The sequence below is a fragment of the Doryrhamphus excisus genome, chromosome 15 (genome assembly GCF_030265055.1).
Source record: "Doryrhamphus excisus isolate RoL2022-K1 chromosome 15, RoL_Dexc_1.0, whole genome shotgun sequence".
In the NCBI taxonomy this organism is placed as follows: Eukaryota; Metazoa; Chordata; class Actinopteri; order Syngnathiformes; family Syngnathidae; genus Doryrhamphus; species Doryrhamphus excisus.
Window position 1 is genome coordinate 13,790,367 of NC_080480.1, and position 20,851 is coordinate 13,811,217.

At 40.9% G+C, this 20,851-nt stretch overlaps 1 protein-coding gene across 2 annotated transcripts; it reads left to right on the plus strand.

Moving 5' to 3' along the window:
• Window positions 1-252: 252 nt before the first annotated feature.
• Window positions 253-18,926, plus strand: tyk2 (tyrosine kinase 2). 2 transcript variants are annotated; one of them, XM_058049766.1, is made up of 24 exons: window positions 253-375; window positions 2,388-2,589; window positions 2,664-2,787; window positions 2,870-2,990; window positions 3,091-3,242; window positions 4,137-4,479; window positions 4,543-4,710; window positions 6,288-6,445; window positions 6,545-6,662; window positions 8,475-8,658; window positions 8,780-8,895; window positions 8,977-9,141; window positions 9,214-9,301; window positions 10,547-10,674; window positions 10,895-11,030; window positions 14,159-14,310; window positions 14,389-14,533; window positions 14,622-14,713; window positions 14,774-14,960; window positions 16,217-16,335; window positions 16,426-16,598; window positions 17,956-18,073; window positions 18,147-18,257; window positions 18,342-18,926. In XM_058049766.1, exons 1-24 carry the CDS (start codon window positions 373-375, stop codon window positions 18,468-18,470), a joined length of 3,432 nt encoding a protein of 1,143 aa, XP_057905749.1. In that variant the 5' UTR covers window positions 253-372; the 3' UTR covers window positions 18,471-18,926. The 2 variants fall into 2 exon arrangements, with proteins under 2 accessions (XP_057905749.1, XP_057905750.1); XM_058049767.1 differs by lacking the exons at window positions 17,956-18,073; window positions 18,342-18,926.
• Window positions 18,927-20,851: the final 1,925 nt, after the last annotated feature.

The following is a 20,851-nucleotide window of genomic DNA, read 5'->3' on the forward strand; positions in this document are numbered from 1 at the left end:
GCTTCTATTTTAGTAAACATGTATATTATTGATTTTAATTTAGAAGTTATGACGATGAGGTTTTAAGTCTTCTGTGACTGAATGTGTTTCATTTTCTCTTTTGTACGTATAACAAAGCGTTAATACCAAACAACTCTTAAACACATTCACAACAGAAAAGCCACCGTTGTTTCCTTTTCTGTTTCCGTTCTTGGCATTGTGAGTAGTATACCTACTTGCGCGTGCGCTGTCCTTGCTACATCACTTCCGGCTTTGGATTCAGGAAGTAAACCCGCCGTCGAAGTGGGCTGAAATGGGGTAAAGTGTTAAGAAGTTCCACTTGTGTTTTTATTAAAACATTTGTCCTCAGAACCTGGAAAACGTGGCCGTTACATGGTAAGCTTATTTTTTTGTCTGTCTTTGTTTCCACTATGGCGACGGAAAAGAAATCTTTAAAAGTTAAAAATCTTAGAATTCCTGACGTAGTTTACGTTTATATGAGGAGGAAAATATAGTGAAATGTAAAGTGCTCAAGTGTGACGCAAACAAGCTAACTCGACACCATTTCCGGAGAGTATTATTAATATAAGTAATATATTAATATGTCATAGCATATTCTTCTGCTCATAAATCCACTGTGAATGAGGGTCGGGGTGTTTATGTAATTGTGGAGACTTGCTACATATTTATATATTGTTTAAACCTGCACATTCCTACAAAGAAGAGAATTAGAGGAAGAAGGCGTAGATTACGAGGAATTAAATTAAAAAAGACATAAAATTAGTATCATAAAGTGATTATAAAACGTACTTTTATTGTAATAAATTAGTAATATAAAGTAAAATATGCGTGGAATTCTTAATTATAATTAGACAAAACCTTGAAATTATACAAGAAAAAATATTACGAGAGAATATTTTATGTTCAAATATTTACTTAACATTATAAAGACATTTAAATAGCTAGCAAGTCATCGACCCATCCATCCATTACGAGCCTTGTTTGTGTACCACAAATATGCACATTAGCAATCAATAAGCCCAATTAAATCTTACCCTCGTACATTGCCACATAATATCAGCATTTGGAAGCATATGAGGTGAAAGAAAAAGAGTAAAAAAATACAGTATAGTCATCTGGCTGTTTGAATTTCTCTTAGAGATGAATAAAGTATCGATCTATATGTGCAGCGTGTGAGAAGGTGCGTTCAAGGACCGTCAAACAAAGTGGGACAAACTGTCGCTTGTATTAGACATTCATAAACTGGGGGACTTCTAACTGTATATTATTTTTGATTAAAATAATGACCCATATTTCCAAAATGCAAAAAAATATGCCCATAAATTTGGTGTAGTTATTGTATATTATAGTTGTATATTAAATCATTACTTATTAGAGATTATTAAAAATCACATGCATGCAATTAAATGTGATAAGTTATGAGTTAATTATGGAGGAAAATGTGATTAATTTCCATTAAATATTTGAATTGATTGATAGCCCGAATTGGCCGAGTGGCTAGCATGCAGGCCTTACAGGTATGAGACCCGAGTTCAATTCCATCCTCTGGGATCTCTGTGTGGAGTTTACATGTTCTCTCCGTGCATGCATGGGTTTTCTCCACAATAGCCACAATGTCGATGACTATTATTAGAGATCTCCAGACATGAAATAGCACCCCTATAGTCACCTTTGCACACAACTATAGGATATAATTAAAGCAAATAAGTCATTTAAGATATAAATTAAGTTTGCGTGTACATGCCCATGTTGTTATTATATATTATAATGATCATGAGGACTGCACGGCGGTCGAGTGGTTAGCGCACAGACCTCACAGCTAGGAGACCCGTGTCCAATCTCACCCTCGGCCATCTCTGTGTGGAGTTTGCATGTTCTCCCCGTGCATGCATGGGTTTTCTCCACAATAGCCACAATGTCTATGACAATTATTAGAGATCTCTAGACATGAGATAGCACCCCTATAGTCACCTTTGCACACAACTATAGGATATAATTAAAGCAAATAGGTCATTTAACATATAAACTAAGCTTGTGTGTACATGCCCATGTTGTTATTATATATTATAATGATCATGAGGGCTGCACGGCAGTCGAGTGGTTAGCGTGAAGACCTCACAGCTAGGAGACCCGGGTCCAATCTCACCCTTGGGTATCTCTGTGTGGAGTTTGCATGTTCTCCCCGTGCATTCCGGGGTTTTTTCTGGGTACTCCGGTTTCCTCCCACATTCCAAAAACATGCTAGGTTAATTGTCGACTATGTCGGTATGAATGTGAGTGTGAATGGTTGTTTGTCTATATGTGCCCTGTGATTGGCTGACCACCAGTCCAGCTGGCATAGGCTGGAATAATGACATCCCTAATATGCATATATGTGTGTGTGTCAGGGGTCTGGCATCATGCCTGTTAGGGGGTTTTCAAAGAGACGTTCCAAAGCAAAGTCCTCTCCAGGGCCTCTGGAGGCACCTCAGCATCCCGGCATCCATGTGTACCTCTTCTGGAGCCCAGATGGAGAGCGTTATCTGTCCCATGTGGTGTCAGAAAAGGTCACGGCGGAGGAGCTGTGCATTATGTCTGCGGAGGCTGTCGGTGAGACATAAAACCCGAATAACTGATGATGTGACTTGTTAGCCTTCTGATGGCGATGATGTCTTTTTAAACAGGTATAGCTCCTCTTTACCATGTGTTGTTTGCGCTGTACGAGCCACTGTCACGCTGTTGGTACAGTCCTAATCATATTTTCAACCCAGAGGAGGATTGCCGTCTGGTGCTTCACTACAGAATGAGGTGAGGTCACGTTAAGGTGTGTTCAATGTCGTATTCAACGTCAATATTTGAGTTATATCAGTGTTACTTTGTGTGTGTGCAGGTTTTACTTTCGGAATTGGCACGGACTTAACGACAGGGAGCCGCTTGTGACTCGTTTTGCTGTGGGTGGCGGCGATGCACCACTGCTTGATATCAAATCACTGGAGTATTTATTCGCCCAGGTGTGTGTGTGTGTGTGTGTGTCACTTCTCACCACATGTTGTCTTTGTGGTCCTGACTGACAGTCTGTCTGCCTCTCTCACTTCCTGTACTGTCTCACAGGCTAAATATGACTTTGTCAATGAAGTGATTGAAATGGAAAAAGGGGAGCTGGGTCGATTCCATAATGAGAGCCTAGGGATGGCCGTGCTGCACCTAACGCACCTGGCGCTGCAGACGGGGCGCACCTTGAGGCGCGTGGCGAAAAAGACCAGGTGAGAACCTTCGGTGCTTTTCATCTTAATATTGGTACACATGTATGTTTGTATTATTACGGCTATATTTTAGTAAAATTATGAAGTTTTCTCTTGTTCAGTTTTGTCCTTTTACTCCTGGCAGTATGTTTTTAGTTTCGTTAAATTGTGAGGTGTTCTATATTATATATATATTAGATAGTAGGACTTTAATTTTTTTCTGGTATATTTTTCTGAAATATTTTTACTATTTATATATACTTTATATATTTATATTTATTTATATTTATATATACTTTATACTTTTTGTTCTGATGACTATTCCTGTAAAATAGAGGTTATAGAGTGAAATTTATTATTTTATAGCTTCTTTTTTCCCCTCTTCATACTGAGACTATTTATATATATATATATAGTTATATAATTGTTATAATGACTATTTTTGTAAATTATTTTTTTCTTATAATTTTAGCACTTTTATGATGACTTTCCTCATTATTTTTTTGTTTGTTAAATTGTGATGTTGTTCTTTTAATATTAGGATTTAAATGGAAAATTTAAAACAATTCTCATAGCATTTTAATTTTAATTTTAATTTTAATTTTAATTTTAATTTTAATTTTAATTTTAATTTTAATTTTAATTTTAATTTTAATTTTAATTTTAATTTTAATTTTAATTTTAATTTTAATTTTTAAATTAAAAAAAATAATTAAAATTTTTATTAGATGTCTTGTAGTCATTTATTAAAAATGTGTTTTCTTCAAAATTAATTTTGGTAAAGTGTAATTTAAGTAAAAAAAAAACAGTATTGCCTTTATTGTCGTATTTATAATGAAGTGGCCCCCTATGTTTTTTTTCTATATTCTTCTTTACTTCATTGAATATCATAAATCTAGGTGTCATATTTTTCAGTTTTGAAACCTGCATCCCAAAGTCTTTCGCCAAGCACATCTCTGAAGACAAAATGCTGACAAAAATTCGTATCCGGCGGACGTTTGAGAGATTCGTAGAGACCTACCAGGGCTACACGGACGGCAAGCAGCTGGATGTCAAGAGAATTATGTGCAAATACATCTGCACCCTTGAGTACTTGGCTCCACGTTTCGGCACCGAGACCTTCTCGCCGTGTCTTCTGAGGCTCAGTCAGGACGAGGACACAAGTCAAGCTCCTGAAGCTGAGGACGCAGTAGCGTGGGAAATAATGGTGTCTGCCGCCGATGGGATTCAGTGGAGGGCGACGACGAGCGATTCGCAGGTTTTTGTCAGATCACAGCAGTCGATACCTGCTCCCTTTTGCTGACGTTTTATGTTCACGCAGGCTGACGGCAGTTTAAGCAACGGCCACGGGGCCTCCATGCCACCGCCCAGCCAGAGGAGTGCTGCCACCCCCACCAAGTGGGCCCGCTTCTGTGATTTCCCTGATATCATTCACATCGCCATCAATGAGGCTAATGTGTGCATTAGCACTCAGGACAATAAGCGTATGGTGAGAGCATATCTTATCTTACTATGAAGGGGGGCGTATTCAGCACAATACTGCCACCTAGTGGCCTTTTTAAGGAATTCCAGAATTTCAAACCTTGGTGTACCTTAGTGTTTTTTGGCTGATATCGACCCGATATCAATATTGGATCATAAAACCCTTAGTAAATATATTTTTCTACATGACACAGTCATGTAGTACCAATAAAGAGCCACTAGGTGACAGTATTGTGTTTAAAAACACCTTCATTTTCTCTCCATTACTTCTCTGTCAGGTGTCTTGAAAGGAGTAATAATTTGCCTCATGTTTTATTTTTTTATTGCAAGGTGGTTTAGCTTATTTTTACACTGTTAAAACATCACGTATAGTTAATAATGGTTTTATGGAGCCACAAACACAGATTTGTAAAAAAAGCACCATCCGGTGGGGCACTGCAGTCCATGCCCCAAAGCGGTGGTTTCGCTGTAGTGGCTCGCTGTGTGCCACAGCGAGCCACTACGCGCCAATCACATAATCTTTGGTGTGAACTGGGACCAACTGGCGCCAGCCAGTGGACTCCTAGCATCATTGGCGCAACTTGGCTCGTGCCATTACATTCCAGTGGATTCCACATTTGGTTCCACTTGGTGGACACGTAGCGCCCGATTGCTTGATACAAGTGGCACGACGAACATTTTGAAATTTTCAAAATAAATTTTTGCCGCCGTTATGGGCCACCACGAGCCAGTCAGGAGGCAGTTTGAGTCACTGCACGCCACTAGGCACCTTATTGGCGACACTAGGCGCCACAGAAAATTGCATTGGCACAAACTGGCATCAACTGGCGCCAGCGCAGTGGACTCCTAGCATCATTGGCGCAACTTGGCTCGTGCCATTACATTCCAGTGGATTCCAATAGGCCGATTGTTTGCGACATTTGGTTCCACTTGGTGTACACGTAGCGCCCAATTGCTTGATACAAATGGCACGACGAACATTTTGAAATTTTCAAAATCAATTTTTGCCGCCGTTATGGGCCACCACGAGCCAGTTGGCTAGGCGCCACAGCAAATTGCATTGGCACAAACTGGCATCAACTGGCACCAACTGGCGCTGGCCCAGTGGACTACTAGTATCATTGGCGCAACTTGGCTCGTGCCATTACATTCCAGTGGATTCCAATAGGCGGATTGTTGGCGACATTTGGTTCCACTTGGTGGACACTTCGCGCCTGATTGCTTGATGCAAGTGGCACGACGAACATTTTTAAAATTTTCTTGCCGCCGTCACAAGCCAGTTGGGAGGCAGTTTGAGCCACTGCACGCCACTTGGCACCTTATTTGTGACACTCGGCGCCACAGCAAATTGCATTGGTGTGAACTGGCACCAACTGACGCGGGCCCAGTGGAATCGTAGCATAAATGTCATGCCCCCCCCCAAAATAAATTGTCATTTATTTGTCCAATCCACATGTGAGTGACTATATGAGGTCACGCTGTGCTCCTGGCGTTGTTGCGTATTTAGAACGTGTGAATGCGCGACTGCGTGTAGGTGGCAGCTGCGCTTGTAAGCGCCACTCATCTTTGTGAATGCGCACGTAGGAGGTTGAGATGAGCTCCAGCCAGGAGGCCCGCTCCTTCATCTCACTGCTAGATGGATACTACCGGCTGACTGCGGACGCCCACCACTATCTTTGTCATGAAGTGGCGCCCCCCAGGGTGCTGCTGAGTGAAGCTAATGGACTGCATGGGCCGATGTCGTGAGTTGTTGTTTTTTTTTGGTTTTTTTTGTTTTCTTTTACCCTTTCCCGTCATCTCCAACAACACACAAAAAGAAAAATACTGTGTGCTGTTTGCAGTGATGACTTTGTGAGACTGAAGTTGAGAAAGGAGGCAGCAGACGAAGGAGTTTTTCTTCTGCGCTGGAGCTGCCTCTTCTATCACAGAATTATCCTGGCCGTGCTGGACAAAAACCAGGTGAGTCAGCCTTATTGTACTCTTTTTAACCATTTTAAACGTGTCCCAGAGGTCCCATAGTATTGTATTGGATATTGTATTGTAGTGGGTTGTGGAAGGTCTAGCCTTGATGCTGGAATATAGACAGTTAAAAAGTGCTTTTAGTAAGCCCGACTGGGTTTATCCATGCCTGTCTCTGACAGTGTGTGTCTCCTAGAAACACTTGTGCACACTTTATCCACCTTTTACATATATAATAGTGGAACCTTGGTTAGCATTGTTACACTCGTCTCTCTTTTATAGCGGGTAATTGGATTGTTAACTCATTCAATCAATAAATATTCCAGTACAATCATGTTTTTTTTTGTTTTTTTTTGTTTAAATCAAGTTTAGTCCAAGTTAACAGTTTTCAAATGACTGATGCTGTATTATTTTTAATGTCTCTGCTGTGAGACGGACTATTTTACGAAACTATTTTACTAGTGCCTGGTGGTTCTTTTCTGATTATTTATTCATTCATTCATTCGTTTTCTACCGCTTTTCCTCACAAGGGGGGTGCTGGAGCCTATAGACAAAGTCACATATAGACAAACAACCATTCACACTCACATTCATGCTCACGCCGTGCAGCCCCTAAAAGGTTTTCATTTTATTTACAAATTTGGGTAATAAGAGTTTAAAAGTCAATATAGGGGTGTTATTTCATGTCTAGAGGGCTCTAATAATGCTTAAATATTCATTCATTTTCTACTGCTTATCCACACGAGGGTCGCAGGGGGTGCTGGAGCCTATCCCAGCTGTCTTCAGGCGAGAGGCGGGGTACACCCAGAACTGGTCGCCAGCCAGCCAATCACAGGGCACATATAGACAAACAACCATTCACACTCACATTCATACCTATGGACAATTTGGAGTCGCTAATTAACCTAGCATGTTTTTGGAATGTGGGAGGAAACCAGAGTACCCGGAGAAAACCCACGCAAACTCCACACAGAGATGGCCGAGGGTGGAATTGAACCCTGATCTCCTCGCTGTGAGGTTTCTTTTCTGATTAATTGTTCCTTATTTGGGCAGTAAAAGTGCCCCTATGTATGTGCTTTTACGTCCTGGTGATAGAAGCCTGTGTGCTGAGCTAACAAGTTAACCCTGTATTAATAACGGGAGAATGCACTCAAACCGAGGCAAAATAGTGTACATTTTGTATTTTAACCAAAAACACATGGCAACCCGGGACGGACGCTAACCAAGGTTCCTACAAAGTACACTATAAATCTGTATTTGTTCAATGTGATATATGTCACATACTGGGCTGCACGGTGGATGAGTTGTTAGTGCAAAGGCCACACAGCTAGGAGACCCGAGTTCGATTCCACCCATCTCTGTGTGGAGTTTGCATGTTCTCCCCGTGCATGCGTGGGTTTTCTCCGGGTACTCCGGTTTCCTCCCACATTCCAAAAACATGCTAGGTTAATTAGCGACTCCAAATTGTCCATAGGTATGAATGTGAGTGTGAATGGTTGTTTGTCTATATGTGCCCTGTGCTGAGCTGCAGTGCTAACATGACACCCATATTTTAACAGCAACATCATGCTAGGTGAGCTTATTCAATGGAAAAAAAAAATATTACAGCTCCCATGTTTGTTGCTGACCGACAGATAGCTGGCAGGCTTTTTTAAAGATGTGTAGCGAAGCCTGATATTTTTATAAAGCGAAAATGACATATTTTTCTCACGTTTAGTGCTCGTAAACAAGCTCTAGGGACACATATTAAAAAGTCAACTGAAGTCCTTTAAGTTGGACTCATCGTCGCCTTTATGTATTTAATCCCCACAGAATGGATCCAAGCCAAGCCACACGCAGTTCTGCATCCAGCATAACGGGTCCGTCTTCACCCTGGACGGCTGGGACCAGGAATTCTCCAGTCTGAAGGAGCTCACAGACACCCTGAAGAACTACATACTCAACTGCGACACAGAGAGCTACACTGTTAAAAAATGCTGTCTGCCCCGACAAGGAGGTTTGTACTATCACTTTCACTTCTATTTTAAGGGGACCACTTCACTACCAGTGTTTTCCTTAGCGGACCCATAACCCTTGTGCACATGGTCCACTGTGTTTTGGTTTTGTATCTGCTGCAGAGCTGTCCAACCTTCTGGTGAAGAGGCACGGTGTGGATCACAGTGCAGACAGCCACTCTTCTTCTCCAAACACGTTGGAGCTGTGCTTCCAGATCAAGTACAAGGACATCAAACAAGTGAGAACCACTCCGCCGCTTTTGCAGTTCATGTGCTGTGTTTGGTGTGTCTGAGCTACTCTGTGTTTTCTTCACCGACAGGGAGAGCATTTGGGTTATGGCACTAGAACTGACATCTACTCAGGACACCTACGAGTCGGGGGACGAGCCGAGGAGAAGGATGAGGATGAGTTGAGCGGTGATCGACGGCAGACGGTCCGAGTGGTGCTGAAGGTTCTGGAACACAGCCCCGAAGATGTCAGATTTGTAAGCGACCTTGACAATGTCATTTTCTGTGGCTTGTAAACACAAACTAATGCTTTGCTGTCCGCGGTGTAGGCTTTCTTTGAAACGGCCAGCCTCATGAGCCAAATGTCTCATCGTCACCTGGTGGGAATCTACGGCTTGTCTGTCAACGGATCTGAAAGTGAGAGTACGCACATCTCACACGCACACTCGTAACCATGTCATGAAGTCCTAAACACGCTTTTATGGTTTCTAAATTTGTTTTTTAACATTATTAGAGTTCTCTCGACATGAAATAACACCCCTATAGTCACCTTTACATTTATCTTACCAAATATAGTCGATATAATCAGAAAAAATAAAATAATATTACACATAAACAAGATAACATAGACTCACACGTTAATAGTTCCAGTGTACTTCCTGCTAGCAACCAACTATAGCAGATAGAATCAGCTAATGTAAGAGATATCAATGTATTGTAATGGCAGCTTTAAATGGGTTTACACTCATATTACCCAATAATATAGGAGCTATAATGAGAGCCAATAAGCTGCTTTTATGTGTCACAGTAAATGTGTTCCCTCCAGGTGGACAGATGTGGGGAGGACAGGAAGTGACGTTGGAGGTTTAGAGTTTAGAGTAGTCCGTGTTGTTATTTTTATGATGATGATGATGATGATAATAATAATAATTACTATTATTATTATATTATAATAATATAATAAATATATATTATATAAGAATAATAAACAAATTACAACAATAATAATAATCATTATTATTATATATAATATTTATTATTATTATATAATAATAATATATATAATATAATAATATGTATTATAATAATAATAATATAATCATAATAATAATATTTATATTATATATAATAGTGATTATAATAATGATAATTAAAAAATATTATTTTATTATTATTATTATTACTATAATACCTGTTGTGAGATCATTTAAAGCTGCAATACAATAAACGCTTGCCTCACAGAATAATTACTGCCACCTAGTGGCTAATTTAGAATACCACACTCACAGTGAGAATGCTTCTGCTTTGTGTTGTTGTTTTACTTCATTTAGTTAGTTCATTCAGCCATTTTTATGTTTGATTTAGGCCAATTGTAAGTAATATGCATGTATATATATTTTTAACTAATAATAAGCGACCATTTCTTCGTGAATTTTAGCCAACCGCGATCGAGTAAGCGCGTGATGTTCATACCATGATGTAGCAAGGGGCTACTGTACTGTAAATAATAGCGATTATTATGCCATAATAACAGTTAGGTTAGCATCTTGATTTTAGTCAGGGAACAAATTCAACCCATGCACATCATAACATAATAACATTATAACATTGAACTGCAGAGCACCACAAAGACAATTTATGATGTACTCCTTTCCTTTGCAGACATCATGGTGGAGGAGTTTGTAGAATTTGGGCCCTTGGATGTTTTCCTTCATAAAGAAAAAGCCAAAGTGACTCCGCGGTGGAAATTTATTGCAGCCCGACAGCTTGCCAGTGCCCTGAATTACCTCGTAAGTGGAGATGTCAGTTCATTTGTATGCCCCGCAGTCAATGCGAGCCTCTTAAATAATGACCGTGCAGCTAAGTGAACTTTTGGAAGAGCCTCGTTTCTTTCCTACAAGCCCAAATGAGATTACTGAAGTGGTCAGACACTGATTCGGTGTTTGGAGTATAAGCTGCATCGGATTGACAGGAGTCATATATCGATAGCTAACTCCTGTTTCGTTGTAGGCGGCTAAAGGTTGTGTTCACGGGAACGTTTGTGCCCGGAACATCCTGGTGGCGAGACGAGGTCTGGAGCAAGGTACATCGCCTCTTGTCAAGCTGAGCGACCCAGGAATCGCTCTCAATTTGCTCTCCCAAAAAGGTCAGTAATATCAGAAATAACGTAAGTGCTCCAGTTCTGTTTATCGAAACCCCAAAGAGGAGGAGCGTTACTTGGAAGCAGGTTAACTGGAGTTATTTCCAAAATTCCGTAGAAATAACTCATTTTGTGACTTTAATAAATTATTTGGGCTGCACGGCGGTCGAGTGGTTAGCGTGCAGACCTCACAGCTAGGAGACCAGGGTTCAGTTCCACCCTCGGCCATCTCTGTGTGGAGTTTGCATGTTCCAGAAACCGGAAAAGCGGTACAAAATGAATGAATGAATGAAAATGGATGAATATTTAAGCATTATTAGAGCTCTCTAGACACGAAATAACACCCCTATATTGACTTTTTGACAAATTTGTAAATGCAAACCTTTTAAGGGCTGCACGTCGTGCGAGTGGTTAACACACAGGCTTCACAAATAATAGACCCGAGTTCAATCCCACCCTCGGCCATCTCTGTGTTGAGTTTGCGTGGGTTTTCTCCGGGTACTCCGGTTTCCTCCCACATTCCAAAAACATGCTAGGTTAATTAGCGACTCCAAATTGTCCATAGGTATGAATGTGAGTGTGAATGGTTGTGTGTCTATATGTGCCCTGTGATTGGCTGGCTACCAGTCCAGGGGTGTACCCCGCCTCTTGCCCGAAGACAGCTGGGATAGGCTCCAGCACCCTCCGCGACCCTCGTGAGGATAAGCGGTAGAAAATGAATGAATGAATGAATGAATTATTTTCAGTTAAAGTCACTAGGGGTATGCTGGAGCCTATCCCAGCTGTCTTTGGGTAAGAGGCGGGGCACACCCCGGACTGGTCGCCAGCCAATCACAGGGCACATATAGACAAACAACCATTCACACTCACATTCATACCTATGGACAATTTGGAGTCACCAATTAACCTAGCATGTTTTTGGAATGTGGGAGGAAATTTGCTTTAATTATATCCTATAGTTGTGTGCAAAGGTGACTATAGGGGTGCTATTTCATGTCTAGAGATCTCTAATAATTGTCATAGACATTGTGGCTATTGTGGAGAAAACCCACGCATGCACGGGGAGAACACACAGGGCACATATAGACAAGCATTCATACCTATGGACCCCAAAACAAGCCAGACAAACCTTGTCTTTTGCCGTCTCCGCTCCAAGCGTCAGACCCTCTTGGAAGAGCAGCCCCCCCCCCACAACGCTTTTTATTAACTCGGTCGGTTTTACATCCCAGCAATCCATATAAGGAAATTTCTCATTAGTTGGTGTGTGCAAGTGTTGTCAGGGAGTCGGTATCTGCAGATATACTTCAAGGCCATATGTGTGAGGAGCTGATTGTCTTGTCTGCTCCTATTTTTTTTCCGCGCTTGTCTTTGTATGAAGTGTTTGCTCAGTACAATAATGCAACATTTTTCCATAAGAAAGCACAAATGATAGTCCTCTTGCTGTTATAATAGCAAGCATGCTTCACCAGCATTAACGCCGTTGATGAGTTAATTGTAAACAACACAATGGCAAGTGTAACACCGACAGCCCAGCATTTTAAAGCACATGCACATGTAGCTAGAGGCCTTTGTTGACCACTCATGATACTTTAATGTTTTCTGTTGCTAAAGACAACAACAGGAGGTTGCCTACAGCCACAGCTAATTATGGCATTCATTCATTCATTTTCTACCAATTATCCAATTATCTCAGCTGTCTTCGGGCGAGAGGCAGGGTACACCCTGGACTGGTCGCCAGCCAATCACAGGGCACATATAGACAAACAACCATTCACACTCACATTCATACCTATGGACAATTTGGAGTCGCTAATTAGCCTAGCATGTTTTTGGAATGTGGGAGGAAACCGGAGTACCCGGAGAAAACATGCAAACTCCACACAGAGATGGCCGAGGGTGGGATTGAACTCTGGTCTGTTATTTGTGAAGCCTGTGTGTTAACCACTCGCACACCGTGCAGCCCCCAAAAGGTTTTCATTTACAAATTTGTCCAAAAATCAATATAGGGGTGTTATTTCATGTATAGAGAGCTCTAATAATGTTTTAATTTTCATTCATTCATTCATTTTCTACCGCTTTTCCTCACGAGGGTCGCGAAACGTGCTGGAGCCTATCCCAGCTGTCTTCGGGCGAGAGGCGGGGTACACCCTGGACTGGTGGCCAGCCAATCACAGGGCACATATAGACAAACAACCATTCACACTCACATTCATACCTATGGACAATTTGGAGTCGCTAATTAACCTAGTATGTTTTTGGAATGTGGGAGGAAACCGGAGTACCCGGAGAAAACTCACGCATGCACTGGGAGAACATGCAAACTCCACATAGAAATGGCCGAGAGTGGAATTGAACTCGGGTCTCCTAGCTGTGAGGTCCACTGCAGACCCTAAAATAAAACAATGATATAAAATACCACCTTACAAATGCGTTTACAGAAAATGTAGTGGAATACATGACAAAAGAAATGCTTCTCTTTAATACAGTTAGAAAGCAAGAAATGCTGAAAGCCCGGAGAAAACCCACGCATGCACGGGGAAAACATGCAAACTCCACACAGAGATGGCCGAGTGTGTGATGTAAATCCGGTTTCCTAGCTGTGAGGTCTGCATGCTAACCACTCGACCACCGTGCAGCACTAATCATGGCATTTGCTAGCTATTTAATGCCAAAGTTGTTTGATCTGGCAATGATTAAAGACCCTGGTGGTTATTTGCTTATGCAGACCTGGCATTAATTGAACGGATATCTCCCCTCCCTCACCCCCCCCCCCCCCCCCATGTAAAAAGAGTTGTGTAGGGATTTCTACCTGAAAACGAGGAGCTTCACTCTCACTCACACACATGCACACCAGTCACACAGACGCTGAAAAAAAAGTGTCAAAGATGGGCCGGATAGCAAACAACAGACTTATACGATCAGGTCCTCTTCCTATTTCTTTTCAGACATGTTGGATTGCGTAACTATGATGTTCCTTTATATAGTGAGTTAAGCAAGTCCCAAACAAATGTGATGTTAAAATCATTCATTTTGTGTTTTTTTCTTGTTGCTTTTGTTGATAGGTTATTTTTGGATCAATATGGTATGAATGAAAAAATTGTAAAACAGTGCAAATAACTCAAACTCCATTGCAGAGCGACTTGAACGAATTCCCTGGATCGCTCCCGAGTGCGTTCGCGGCGACTCGTCCGTCAGCCTATGTGCTGACCAGTGGGGCTTCGGCATGACGATGCTGGAAATCTACAACAACGGCGATCTCCCCATCAGTGATGACGCATTGCGTCAGGTGGGCCGCCGTGCTGCACGTTCCATGCCCTTCTTCCTGCATATTCATACCATCTGACTAGCTGACTTGCGTCCACAGGAGGAGTTTTATAAGCAGAGGGCATGGTTGTTACCGTCCTCCCCGGAGCTGGCCGGCTTCATCAGCAAATGTCTCACCCACGAGCCCTCGGACAGACCTTCCTTCAGCTCTCTGCTCAGAGACCTCATCGACATCATGAACAAAAGTGGGCCCTTAAGTCGCTCATCTGTATATGATTATGAAACATCTTTTTTTTCTTTTTGCATTTAATCATTTTTTTTCCATCTTCACAGATCCCGATATATCCCCCAGTGATACACTCCCGAAGACTCATGCCACCGTTTTCCACAAACGCTTCCTGAAATTCAAAGGAGAGTTAGGAAAGGTCTGTCTATCAACTCTTTGTTTGTTTGCGACCCCGTGAACTCACATGGTCCGTTTTTAGGGTAATTTTGGAAAGGTGGCTCTGTACATGTACGACCCAGCCAATGACGGGACGGGAGAGCTGTTGGCCATCAAGGCTTTAAAGCAAGAGAGCGGTCACCTGTCCAAATGTTGGCTGAAGGAGATCGACATCCTGAAGTCACTCGATCACAGCAACATTGTCAAGTACAAAGGACGCACTGAAATAGGTGAGTCCAGCCCTACTAGTCACGGATGCATATTTTTGCCCTTTAGAAATACTGGAAACAGAAATACAGTTGAATTTTTGTTGATTTTTTTTTAATTTTATTTTATTTTTTTGATTTTTTTTTTTGAATTTTTTGGAATTTTTCTGATTTTATTTTTATTTTATTTTATTTTTTTTTTATTTTGTTTGAATTTTTGCGGCTCCATGCTATCACTGGTTTCAAAAATATATTAATATTATTAATAAATCATGCTGCTTTCCGGTTGAATACATCCTATTGTTAAGCATATTTCAGCTAAAATTATGTATATTTTGTTTAAATTAAGCATTTTTGTGCACAAAAATGGCTAAATCAACTCAACTACAAATACAAGGCATTCAAAAAACGTATTCAAAAAGGTTGATGTAGTATTCTACATTAGTCACTAGGGGTCAGTAATGTTACTGTAATGTTTGGTGAGACACCAGACTTGATCACCGGAACAACAGGTTTTTATTGCAGGTCTGAATTGTCAACAGGCACATTCATTCATTCATTCATTTTCTACCTCTTTTCCTCATGAGGGTCATGGGGGGGTGCTGGAGCCTATCCCAGCTGTCTTTGGGCGAGAGGCGGGGTACACCCTTGGACTGGTGGCCAGCCAATCACAGGGCACATATAGACAAACAACCATTCACACTCACATTCATACCTATGGACAATTTGGAGTCGCTAATTAACCTAGCATGTTTTTGGAATGTGGGAGGAAACCGGAGTACCCGGCGAAAAACGGAGAACATGCAAACTCCACATAGAGATGGCCGAGGTTGGACTTGAACCCTGGTCTCCTAGCTGTGAGGTCTGCACGCTTACCACTCGACCGCTGTGCCGCCCCGTCAACATGCACAATCATCCATAATAATAAACAGTACTAAGTCTTATGTATGTCTTAAATGGCTTGTTAGCTCTTATTTATGTTAACTATATTGAGTAATACTAGTGTAAAGATGACTATAGGGGTGTTATTTCATGTGTAGAGGACTCTAATAATGGTTTTGTATTCTGCAGCTATGAAAATATTTCATTTGTAAATAATGCATTGCATTGTATGTGTGTTCAAATTGAGACCACCCAACACTTTTTGGATGGAGGAAAAAACTTTTTTTTGTTTACATAAATCTACAAATACATAGGATGCACTGGAGTACTGATTGTTACTTTTGGAAATGGAGCACACATGTTCAAAATATGCTTACTTCTTTCCTCCCCGCTGACAGGAGGGCAAGTGGTGCAGCTAATAATGGAGTACCTTCCTCTGGGGAGCCTGGAAAAGTTCCTTCAAAAGGGTGAACACAGTACTTCCCAGTGCCTGCTGTTTGCTCAGCAGATCTGCCAGGTCGGCTGCTTTCTAGTTTGTCACACCGAGTACTTCAATGCTTTTTCAGTGATGATCACAAACTCCTATCACACACAATTATTTTACAAGGGGATGGAGTACTTGCACTCGCAGCGATACATCCATCGGGACCTCGCCGCCCGGAATGTTTTGGTGAAAAACAACAGTTTGGTAAAGATCGGAGACTTTGGCCTCTCCAAGCACATCCCTGAGGACGATACATACTATCGTGTGCGTGAGGATGGGGACAGCCCTGTGTTCTGGTGAGTTTTTGCGAGTCTACCTACTGGATGTATGGCAGGAAGTTGTTTTACCAGTGATATTGCAGTGGTATTCAACACAATGTAATTGTTTTTTTTTTGCTACAAAATGACTTAAAAACACTACAGGACTATTATTATATTGACCAGCGTTTTTGACGTAGATCCTTAACTCTGAGGGTACATAATTGGTGTCGTAGCATGATACGGGATACCATATAACAGGGGTCTCAAACACAATTTACTTGGGGGCCACTGGAGCTAGGGTCTGGGTGAGACTGGGCCACATCAGGTTTTCCAAAAAAAAAAAAAAACCCAAAAAACGCATTTATTAAAAACAGAAAAATATACAAACTTGTTCAGTGCTTTGGTTCTGATTTTCTACAATAAAAGCTCTGATAAAACATTCCACTGTTCTCAAATATCTTAATTTTTATTTTTCTGCACAAAATAAGATGAAAAATAAATAAACAAATCAAGAATAAAGAAAATCAATCAATCAGTAATAAATAAATATAATAATAATAATAATAAAACGGCAAATAATAAAAACTTAAGAAACCACATATAGTTGGTAGGTAGACTAAAGATTAAAATGAACAAAGCATTATTAAAGCCCTGTAGACATGACAAAACACGACTATAGTCACATTTATACTCTTTTTATTTACAACATATTGCGCAACTGCAGGGTCTTGAGACACATGCTAACTCACAAACTAGAGAACTAGCGACCTAAATGGGAGCCTCCAAGTTATTTTCTTTAAACTTAAAAAAAAGCCTAAAACTTACCACTTCCACACAGATAGGGAGGATAACTATTAACAGTTATTTATTGTTATTAACATGAACATTAATCAAATGTAATAATTTTTTTAGGGGACATGATACCATCCAGCATCCATATCAAACTTGCGTGGGCCGCACTAACATTAAACTTTCATATCAAGGCGGGGGCATCAAACTAGTGTCGCGTGTTTGAGACCCCTGCCATATAAGGTGTGCTATGGAGGTAAATATATAAGGTAATATAAAAGTATTTAAACATATTAAACACTACCCTGGAAAACAAAACAATGGATTTTGAACTGGTGTTTTTACATTAGTACCTTAAAGACAGCAAAGCGCTCCTGTTATATAGAGGATCTTTGACCCGTGTAATCATATTACTTGTGTGTTAATGACTTTATTTATGACTACATTAGCCAGTCAATGAGGTTAAAAACAGTGAAGGTATGGCAGAGCCGTAAACAAAACAGATTAGTTGAACATTCCTGCCCTAAGGCCACACACACATTTGATTAAAGCATTTAAAGCAAGGGTGCTGTATATTTTGCCCTCTAACCTGCATGTTTTACAGGTATGCGCTCGAGTGCCTGAAAGAGAACAAATTTTCCTTCTCCTCTGACATTTGGTCCTTTGGCGTAACGCTCTATGAGATCCTGACCCGCTGCGATCTGAGCCAATGGCCCCCAGCGGTGCGCTGTCACAAACCTGTTCACCATGCGACTATGTGTGTGTGTTAAACTCAACATGTGCTCTGCTTTGTAGATATTTCGGAAGATGTCCGGGCTACCTCGTGAACAAATGACCATGGTGGCACTCATACACCTGTTAGAGCGACGGCAACGGCTGCCTTGTCCCAAAGATTGCCCGTCTGAGGTAAATCATATCATAACATATGTATTCATTTTAAAGCAGCCCATAGGGTGTCTTATTTGTTTTCCTTTATTTTAATAATGACAGCTGAGGATGTTAATGGGGCAGTGTTGGGATGAAGAACCTTCACGACGGCCATCCTTCAAAACCCTCATTGAGAGCCTGGAGGTGATCCGTGGACAGCTAAATGTGAGCTTTTCCTCGGATCACATTTAGAGTAAATATCTACTTCTTCGAATATCCTCAAAAAACATTCAATAAGGGAAATACTGCGACACTGTGGTTAGCATGTCTGCCTCACAGTCTCTGATGGAACACTTCTGTGCGGAGGTCACATGTTCTTCCAGTATTTACATATTGGGATAGTTGGAGACTTGCTCATAGGTGTGTATGTCAGTGTGAATGGTTGTTGTTTTTTTTATATGTGCCCTGTGATTGACTTGTGGCCAGTTCAGGGTGTATCCTGCTTCTCACCCCAAAGCTCACATTTGACTATGATCATAAATACGTCTCATTGTTCTTCTTCTTCTTTCTTAATTTATTTCAGACATGCATACTATGTTACATTATTGTTTCTCACATATCCACTTACAATACAATACAATTACTATATATATATATATGTGTGTGTGTGTGTGTGTGTTAATGCTTGGTGGGATTTAATAGGCTTTGCTTCTTCCTGCTCCTTTTCAGACATGTGTAGTAATGAGGTGTTGTGTGTGGGAAAAAAAAAATATATATATATATACAGACATGTGTAGTAATGAGGTGTGTATATTGTGTGTGTGTGTGTGTGTGTATATATATATATATATATATATATATATATACAGTGAAGAAAATAAGTATTTGAACACCCTGCTATTTTGCTATTTCTCCCACTTAGAAATCATGGAGGGGTCTGAAATTTTCATCGTAGGTGCATGTCCACTGTGAGAGAGATAAACTAAAAAGAAAAATCCAGAAATCACAATGCATGATTTTTTAACAATTTATTTGTGTGATACAGCTGCAAATAAGTATTTGAACACCTGTGTATCATCTAGAATTCTGACCCTGAAAGACCTGTTAGTCTGCCCATTAGAAGTCCACCTGCACTCCATGTATCATCCTGAATCAGATGCACCTGTTTGAGGTCGTTAGCTGCATAAAGACACCTGTCCACCCCATACAATCAGTAAGACTTTAACTTGTAACATGGCGAAGACCAAAGAGCTGTCCAAAGACACCAGAGACAAAATTGTACACCTCCACAAGGCTGGAAAGGGCTACGGAGCAATTACCAAGCAGCTTGGTGAAAAAAGGTCCACTGTTGGAGCTATCATTAGAAAATGGAAGAAGCTAAACATGACGGTCAATCTCAATCGGAGTGGAGCCCCATGCAAGATATCACCTCGTGGGGTCTCAATGATTCTAAGAAAGGTGAGGAATCAGCCCAGAACTACACGACAGGACTTGGTCAATGACCTGAAAAGAGCTGGGACCACCGTTTCCAAGGTTACTGTAGGTAATACACTAAGACGTCATGATGTGAAATCATGCATGGCACGAAAGGTTCCCCTGCTTAAACCAGCACATGTCAAGGCCCGTCTTAAGTTTGCATATGACCATTTGGATGATACAGAGGAGTCATGGGAGAAAGTTTTATGGTCAGATGAGACCAAAATAGAACTTTTTGGTCATAATTCCAATAAGCGTGTTTGGAGGAAGAAGAATGAAGAGTACAATCCGAAGAACACCATCCCTACTGTGAAGCATGGGGGTGGTAGCATCATGCTTTGGGGGTGTTTTTCTGCACATGGGACAGGACGAGTGCACTGCATTAAAGAGAGGATGACTGGGGCCGTGTATTGTGAGATTTTGGGGAACAACCTCCTTCCCTCTGTCAGAGCATTGAAGATGGGTCGTGGCTGGGTCTTCCAACACGACAACGACCCGAAGCACACAGCCAGGAAAACCAAGGAGTGGCTCCGTAAGAAGCATATCAAGGTTCTAGCATGGCCCAGCCAGTCTCCAGACCTGAACCCAATCGAAAATCTTTGGAGGGAGCTCAAACTCCGTGTTTCTCAGCGACAGCCCAGAAACCTGACTGATCTAGAGAAGATCTGTGTGGAGGAGTGGGCCAAGATCCCTCCTGCAGTGTGTGCAAACCTGGTGAAAAACTACAGGAAACGTTTGACCTCTGTAATAGCAAACAAAGGCTACTGTACCAAATATTAACATTCATTTTCTCAGGTGTTCAAATACTTATTAGCAGCTGTATCACACAAATAAATTGTTAAAAAAATCATGCATTGTGATTTCTGGATTTTTCTTTTTAGTTTATCTCTCTCACAGTGGACATGCACCTACGATGAAAATTTCAGACCCCTCCATGATTTCTAAGTGGGAGAAATAGCAAAATAGCAGGGTGTTCAAATACTTATTTTCTTCACTGTACATATATATATATATACATACACACACACACACACACAATAAACAATATTGTATATATATATATATATATATATATATATATATATATATATATATATACATACACACACACACACAATAAACAATATTGTATATATATATATATATACACATACACA